The sequence below is a fragment of the Bidens hawaiensis genome, unplaced genomic scaffold (assembly GCF_021521415.1).
Source record: "Bidens hawaiensis isolate Kalapana, Puna unplaced genomic scaffold, B.hawaiensis_p1.1 tig00015256_1, whole genome shotgun sequence".
NCBI classification, from domain to species: Eukaryota; Viridiplantae; Streptophyta; class Magnoliopsida; order Asterales; family Asteraceae; genus Bidens; species Bidens hawaiensis.
In genome coordinates, this window is record NW_027492361.1 from 206,065 (window position 1) to 214,889 (window position 8,825).

An 8,825-nucleotide genomic window follows, 5' to 3' on the forward strand; every position below is an offset into this window, starting at 1 on the left:
AGTTTAATAAAACAAAATCACGCAACACGAGCCTCCTCACCCCGGGTCATCCCCAAGTAATATATTTGACTCGGTCGCGATTTAACATACCAAACACGTGATACGGGCCTCCTCACCCCGGGTCTTCCCAAGTAATATATTTGACCCGACCACGGTTTATAGAACGGCGGGTCTCCTCACCCCGAGTCTTCCCCAAGTAATATATTTGACCCGCCGGGTCATAAACATGCAACACGGGCCTCCTCACCCCGGGTCCTCCCCGAGTAATATATTTGACCCGGTCACAGTTTACCATCACATACACACATACAAACATCTAATTCAAACATCCAACCAACAATATCACCACATACAATCCATAAATAATGGATAATCTAAGCATTCAATACTAAGCCTAGTAGCAACCTCGAGGCTTAGAGCCCAAGTAAAATGTATAACCTTAAGGGATATATGACCTTAAACGAGTCTAAAATATCCTAAGGCATAAAATATAATTTAAACATGTCTTCATAAAGGCACAACCACAAACAAGATCATATAATACCAAGCCAATAGTTTAAACGAATTAAAATCGGTTAAAATCATAATAAGGTGTGTATGCTAGCCCAAAACGTAAAAAGATTAAAAAGAGCATCATGAACTCACCTGAAACGAGCCAATCAAATAACAATAGGTATGAGAACTTCAAAGCCAATCCACAGTTTACAAGCCTGTCAGATTGCACACAAAGATTACTAACTAAACGTACCGACTCGCTTATCCTACGAGACGTTCTGACATGATTTGATTGACCTAAAGCCTTGACATTACCAAATCCAATTACATCAGTCCCCGAGGCCATGTATTTACCAAAACCACCCTTAGTTAATTCCGGGGACAAAGGATTCCCAATTTACCCCCGAAAGTTGTTGACTTTATCGAATACGCGCGTTAACGGGTTGTTTATGCACTTAGATACCGACTCGGCTCCGTGTGGACCAAATTTAGTAAAATCACAGCCAACAAGTCCAAACGACGCTACACGAGTTGGATGGGTCGATAATTCGCAAGCACGATGCACAAACTACCAATAAACGCGAATTTGCGCCGTACCGACCCGTTCAAGTAACCGAAAACCAATTCACCCCAAATACTCAAAAAAAAATCGTTTTTCACAGCCAACATATCATGCCGAGTCTACAACATTCGAATTGGTTGTCAATTCTCTCAAACAACGCGTTAAACACAACAACTCACAAACTAGTCAACCGAATCCTAGTTTTCAAACTATTAACAATTGGCCGACCTAACCAATTCCAAAACTCATGATACTAAAGTATGATATACAAGACATACCTAAAAAGATGATAGATCAAGAACTTCAATTAAAACAGCCCCGAAAGGACCTCAATTGGTCAGCCACCGGTTAAGTCCTAAACCGAAAGAATTAATCAATGTCTAGAATAAGGAGCAGATTTGAGCATGCAAAAGTGTATTTTCTTACATAGGAATAGATTATGAAATTTTTACCAAAGTTGTATAAATGTCTTAGGTATCTAAAAAAAATTTTATTATATTTTTCCAATACACACAAAAATCATAAAAATTCCTTCAACACAGAAAGGTATGTGCAGCTATTTCAGTGCGCAACAAAATGGTTTTATTTTTATAAAAATAATTACCCAGCCAAATTAAACGATTCCAATTAGGTTTGGTTTCTAACTCCAAATATTAACTTTCAGAAGTGGAACCAACCAATTTTGACTTGTCAAAAAAGAGTTATGATGTCGGGAAGACAGACCAGAATCCGTCATCCCGTATCAGCTTTGACACTCGATCTTATAAAATTATAAAGAGTATTCAAATCTCGTCCAAAAATTATGTACTATACCTTTCTGAAAACTAGACTCAAAGTAGAACATCATGGAAGGGAGAATCGATCAAAAACAATGGATTATCATCAAGTTACAGGCCCTACAATAAACGAATACGAATCTGTCAGCAAACTGTTATCATCAAAACTCAACCCTAACGACCAATAAGCGCGTTAATATGATCAATTAAGGTGTATAGGACTTGGGGGAACATAAAACTAACCTTCAATTGAATTTTCACACCTTGATTATGGCTGGAAAAAGAAAAAACGAGGCTTGGAATGGCTGTGGCAGCAGTGATCGGCAGGTAGGGGAGAAAAGGAATTAGGGTTTTGTTATAATTATAATAATATTTACACATTAGCCCATCTACTTTGCAAGATGCAACAACTTGGATGAAAGGTCATTAAATTAACTTACGGGAATGAATAGGAGGTCCCTGAAGTAAGCTGGTTCGGACCCGGGAATAAACAAACTCTACAAGGCTTCCATCTCGAAACGAAAATTGACGGGTGTTACAACCACTCTGCTTCTGAGCTTATGAACATGGCAGATAAGGACGCTGATAATCTGAAAGATCAATTGAAGACTGTCTTTGGAAGTTGGGTGAATTTCTATGACAAGGATAAAGGTGAGAAGAGAAAGAAAAGACAGTCTGCTAAGACTAGTATTGAGAGTGGTAGTGGTGTTGGTGGAAGTGGTGTTGGTGCTTGAAGTAGTGGTGTTAGTGCTGGTGGCAGTGGAGCTAGTGTTGCTGTTACTGGTGGTGATTTTGCAGTGGTTAGCATGATTGTTGGCGCTGAAACTGCCGCCAGTGTTGATGAAGACGATAGTGATGATGATGATGATGAAGAAGAGGAGGTATAAGATCCTATGAATGGGCGGGAAATTACCACGGAGAACCATTTAAGCCCAACATGCTTCATGGCTTTATTTGCTGGGAGCTTGATAACGAGACTGATGAAGCAATAATTTGATGCAAATCAATGCATCCTCTTCGTGTGTTTGACAAGCATGAACTCATGGGTCTCAGCAAGAAGGATTTGTTGAAGCTATACACGTCTCCCATGCACAGACTCGGAGATATAGGCAAAGAAAACACTTATTAGAAAGTTGAGACATTTTACAAGTTCGTACGTTGTCTTGTTGAGGGTCAACTACAAGATGATGGCTGCCTTGTGTATGAAACTGACTGAAGATGAAAGTTGAAGATAATACTAAACATTAGAGGGAGATTGTTGGGTCTATTTTGTAATACAGTCTTTTGTATTATTTCGTTTCGTTAATCGTTGTATTCTGCTATGCTTTCGTTTAGCTTCCTGTTATATTTGAACCCGAGACCTTGTAAAGTTTAGCCTATTGGGCTGTTATAATGAATAGGAAGCATGGCATGGCTTTCACTATAAATAGTGAAGCATGCATATGCATTCCATAACCTTTTGACAAATTACAACTTTCTTTCTAACTTTTCCTTTCTATTTTTCTACTCTGGGTAATAAGCAAATCATAACAAGATCCGAGATCTCGGTTGGCTACAAGTGATTTCCGCTAGCTTGTAGTTGAGATTGATTCAAGAACACATTGTTTGATCCTGTATCTAGGACCTACTTCCCCCTTTTGCTCAGTAGCGTAATTTGCCCGTTTTCATCCGAAGATTTTTATACGTAGTGTAAATTTACCAATTTTTTCTGAAAATTTACCCGTTTTCATCTTTTAATTTCAACATCGTCTACAAGCAATCACTCAATAAAAAAGAGTAGTAGTCTACATTCATATGCTTTTTATATTTCCTGTATAATATTAACATATGGGTCATAAAATCTTGGACCGGAAGAGTTGTGTAGTGGGTTGACCTTTTGCATATGTACATATCGTGTAGGAAAAACACTAACATAAAAAAACACTACCTTGTTCTTCTCACATCCATGGATTCCAGTCTAAAGAACATATAACCTCGTAAAGTAGTTCTGCTGTTCTTTACTTAACGCATACAGAGAATAAATGTATAACAACAACAAGCATACCCAGTAAATCCCATAAATAGCAAAAGCTATTCGTAGGGTCTGGGGAGGGTGTGATGTAGGCAGGCCTTACCTCTATCCATGAGGATAGAGAGGCTGCTTCCAGAAAGACCCTCGGCTCCAAAGCATGCAACATATAAGCACACAAGTACTAATAACAAATTTATAGTGATAAAGTGGCACAATCAAATACCAACACATATGAAATCCTAGAATCCAAATAGACATACCAACGCAAGAACAAATATAAGCAAAATCTGCCTAAAATGTAGAAGAGTCTAAGCCAATACGCTAAAACTAAGATACAAAAATGACTTTCTCTAAAATTCCTTAACCTTAATTCTACGTCTCCATGAACACCTATCATGGACCATGTCCTCAGAGAGGTGTAACTCTAGCAAATCCTGCCTAATCCGCTCCTCCCAAGTCAATTTGGGTCTGCCTCTACTCCTCCTTCCTTCTACATTGAGGGTTTCCACTGCTCTAATTGGCGCTGTTTCTTGTCTTCTCTTCACATGCCCATACCATCTCAATCTCCCCTCCTTTATTTTTTCACATATACTAACAATTCCTAGTCGTTCCCTAAAAACCTCATTTCTTATTCGGTCGAACCTTGTATGCCCACATATCCACCTCAACATCCTTATCTCCGCCACCTCCATCTTGCGTGCTTGTGTTTTCTTGATGGCTCAACAATCTGTTCCATATAACAAGGCAGGTCTAACAGCAATCTTATAAAAAAATTTTTTAATCTAGTTGGGAACCTCCTATCTTCGTATAACACTTGTATCTATTTTGAAGCATACAAAGTTTGATGCTTTTGTCTTCGTTCTTTCATCCAATGCCTAATCCAGAAAGAAAAAAAAAAGGACGGTCGCCCATTAATAACTTACCCTTTCGAAAGTCGTATAAGACTATTAAGGAAATGCCAAACGTTGTACCTTGTTTTGGAACATTCTCATGGTGAGCACGAATGTGTCACGCATTCTTCAAAAAAAGAGTAGATAAATGAATAATAATTACTAGAATTTGTTGTTGAATAGAGTAAGATCATTTAGACAGGTGAAGTATAAAGAGGGGCAATTTGACTATTTAGATCAAAAAGCAGCTTTCAAATACCTCCTACTATTCATTTCAAAGTTACTGTAAATATTTTTATACTTGTAGCATGTTATAGAAATAATCACGTAGGTATCCAACTTATTAAAGAAAATTGATACATTAAAAAACTTAGATATTGAACAGTAGTTTGTTTGACCCGAAGAGTCAAAGTCTGCCTCTTTTTTTGGAACAAGCAACTGAACCAAGTCAATAAGGTGAAGTCAAATGTATTACCTAGCATCATGGAAACTGAAAGTATGCGAAGAACCATCAGGACAAGTCAACACACATTGTGTAGCACGTCCTAAAGGGATTTTGATCTGCAATATCGTTACAATATAATGAATGACAGTTATTTCATTTTCAGACCAGAACAGTTAACCCACTGATTTTGTCATTCCAAAAAGGGTATTTAAGGCATTTAACTAAGACTTAAGAAGGGACGATTAATGATTTTCTAAACCATCATATAAGGTGTTTCACTGCAAATATACCATTTTATATGAAATGCTAAGCACAGTTAATCTTACTTCAAAAGTTTCACTGCAATTGATCAGGTCTGTTGAAAAGTCAGATCTAGTCGGCTTGGGTAGGCTGAAACAACTTTTATTTAAAATCGTAAATGTTTTTAGAAAATACTTCTGTGATTAGTATTATTATGACTACGAGAGCTATAAAATAACAATAAAATTCCAATTTTATTGATTTTTTAATATTACAGTTTAGGAGGTTGGGTACATTAAAAGTTAAAACTACTCTTTGGGAGACTCTTAACCACTTAACCTTCCACTGGACACTTTGAGCAAGAGTTTTTGAATTTACCCATTTGACCACAATTATCAAACTTCAATATAAAGACATAAAAAGATATTTTAAGTACCGAAAGACTGGAATATTTAGTGTGGATGAAAATATCTTTTGTGCGACAGATCTTTATCTGGTATTTGGATCGTCTCAAAGAAATAGTTGTTTGCCCCCACCTTCCAGTCTCAGAGGAATCCATCTGCAAATTAAAGTGACAACCATAAAAACAAAACTTGTCCCACAAATAAACTGGACACAAACCCTAAACAACCTTTTTTATTTTCAAGTTCATGTTATTAGTTTACAGTTACTGTACCAGCAGCGAAGCACTAAACAATGCTCGACCAGCCGACATATAACTGTCTATTTCCTGTTGCATTTCTGGATCTGCATAATGTCATTTTCAAGAAACAAGGATATGAGAAAACATGAAAATTTTCTGTTTAACAAATTACTAACGAATTTGAACATAGTTACCACATGTTATTTTGTTATGCTCATTGGCAAAGAGCCGCACTATTTCCCCCTGGAAACCAAATAGAATTTTGACATTCAGTGGAACATAAACTTTGTATATTAATTATTTGTTACAAGACTAAAGATGTTACAGAGTACCTGTTGACCTTGGTCACCCATTGGTGTGCACTCAACAGCAATAAGTTTATCAACATCATCAGCTGTAACTAGATATTCTGGGACCGTGGCTCCTGTGTAACACAGAAAATTTTGAATCAAGAATAGATTTACATTTTCTACAATTGAACATACTTACCCTCAATGTACTCCCGAGTGCCATCTTCAAAATGACGAACCCACTGACATAGTAGCAAACAAATAAATGTTACATCAGTATTTTTATAATTTAATGAATTAATTTGAAGTTTAGCAGCAACTTTGCATCTAGAATTAGCTTCCCTACCTGAAACATGCATGTTGAGGTCCCACGCACGGCAAATCCACACCCTTGAAGTTTACTTCCCGGTTTTGCATCCCCTATTATCTGGAAACTATCTATTCCGGGGCCATCTATAACATGTAAAAGCCATGGAAGTTTTGTAATGAGTCAAAACACGTCAAATTTAAACAGTTGCGGGCTTTCAACACTTTGTTTGTCCATATATTGTTATTGAACGACACCTATTCAACTCCTATTAATTACCACTAACTTCACCAAACCTGCACACGTAGAATTCGGACCCTTCACCCGTATAAAAATAATTAAATAAGATTATAATATATATGCAAAATAATAATCTAATTTTATAATGTCCTTTATATTAGGTAAACACTTTTAAATTTTCACCTATTACCTTTTACTCTTTTAGTTCAAAATTTTGATGGGACAGAAATAACTTTCAGTAATTATGTGTTACCTCCTAAATTATAAGAATCATCCCCTTCACTATCTGGTGGTGGTTGATCAGAGTAAGCATTATCTAGTGATTGATCCACTTGATCACTGAGCATCAAGCTAGTCCTTTCTCTATGACTACTTTCAGGTGTGTTTTCATAAATCTCCTGTAAATAAGTTTTAGGTCAACTCCGTTTTCTTTGCTTTCATTAACATTCAAGAATTGGTAGTAGTATTGGAATCTTACAAAAAAAAAACAAAAAAAACAAAACAAAACAAAAACAAAAACAAAAACAAAACAAAATTATAATTACTTGTTTGAGTGAAAATTCAAGTTCTACCACGATCTCTGCCGTCGTTGGCCGCTCTTCACGAGCTTTATTCACACATCGATAGGCAATGGCTGAAAATGGTTTCAAAGAACCTGGGTGTATCTGTTCTTTTAGACTGGGTAGAATAATCTCATCCAACCTCTTCTCATCGTAGCATCGTCTCCACTTAGGGACTAAAACTTTAGTCAACTCAGGATTATGATACTCATAGCACAGTCTCCCACACAAAATTTCAAATAGCACCACTCCAAAAGAGTACACGTCAGACTATTTTGACAAGAAACCCAACTCCATATACAACGGATCGCAATACCCAGGTGTGCCAACACCATGAGAAAAAAGATACGAGTGCACTTGGTTAGCTGGGCCAAATTTTGACAGTCCGAAGTCAGAAACTTTAGCGGTCCATTTCTCATCCAAAAGAATGTTTGCGCTTTTGACGTCTCGATGAAGAGCCCTTTGTTGTGTCCCCTTAGGATCATGTAAGAATCGTAGTCCACGTGCAGCCCCAACACATATTTTCAAGCGCTGGATCCAAGAGAGAGTATTAGCATCAGCCAAATATCGATCAAGGCTCCCACGAGAAGCATACTCATACACGAGGATCATATCATCACCTTCGATACAAAAGTGCACAAGGGAGACGAGATTTTCATGTTTGTATTTGGAAAGCATCATGACCTCCTTCCAAAACTCGATGTTTCCTTGGCCTAGTCTACGATCTAACTTCTTAAAAGCGACCGTGATTTGTCCTTTTGGGGAAGAGAGTTCTCCTTTATACACACTCCCAAATCCACCACACCCGACTACTTTGGTAGGATCAAAATTATTGGTGGCGGATACTATATCTTTCATTTGGATTTTAAGGTAATCAAAGTTTTTCATGAAAGACATGGAAACAGTAAGGAACTTGATATAACAAAGGAGAATTACAAAGACGGAAGCAATCGTAAGTTAATAGATTAAATGGAGCTTGAGAGAGCCACTAATGGGTTGGGAAGAGAAATCAACACTTAAGTCGTCAATCTCAATAGTCCTAGAAAAAATAAAGAAGAAGAAGAAGAAGTCCTCAATAATTTTACTGACCACACAGCAAAGGACCCACGCGTTATTTCATGCCTTGACACTAAAGAAACGAAGAAAACTGGTTAGTGTCTTGGTGGCCAATTCCAACTTGAATTTCCTTATTTATTTTCAAAGATAAGTAAGTGTTGACTGATTAACTCGGGGTACCATCGGTTGGTTGGTCGGGTAGCAGCAACCAATTTGGGAAAATTCATTTGTATTTTGGTTTGGGGAGGCGAGTATTTTTGAGAAAATTCTTAAAATTGTCTATTATAAACAGAAACCTCAAAATAGCCCA

At 37.2% G+C, this 8,825-nt stretch overlaps 1 protein-coding gene across 1 annotated transcript; it reads right to left on the reverse strand.

The window, feature by feature from the left end:
* Window positions 1–4,465: 4,465 nt before the first annotated feature.
* On the reverse strand, window positions 4,466–8,356 carry LOC143548843 (putative receptor-like protein kinase At2g23200). Its single transcript, XM_077039911.1, has 11 exons — window positions 7,776–8,356; window positions 7,445–7,679; window positions 7,153–7,297; window positions 6,699–6,805; window positions 6,552–6,594; window positions 6,395–6,486; window positions 6,257–6,305; window positions 6,096–6,166; window positions 5,856–5,978; window positions 5,210–5,295; window positions 4,466–4,571 (listed from the first exon to the last, which is right to left on the reverse strand). The coding sequence occupies exons 1-11, from the start codon at window positions 8,354–8,356 to the stop codon at window positions 4,466–4,468; spliced, it is 1,638 nt and encodes a 545-aa protein (XP_076896026.1).
* Window positions 8,357–8,825: the final 469 nt, after the last annotated feature.

Excerpts from the sequence above, each read along its gene's own strand:
- LOC143548843 (XM_077039911.1), bottom strand. The coding sequence starts at position 8,356 with ATGTCTTTCATGAAAAACTTTGATTACCTTAAAATCCAAATGAAAGAT. Across the intron at positions 7,298-7,444 it reads TTGAATTTTCACTCAAACAA|GAGATTTATGAAAACACACC; the intron begins GTAATTATAATT and ends ACTTATTTACAG. Across the intron at positions 6,806-7,152 it reads TGATTCTTATAATTTAGGAG|ATGGCCCCGGAATAGATAGT; the intron begins GTAACACATAAT and ends TACATGTTATAG.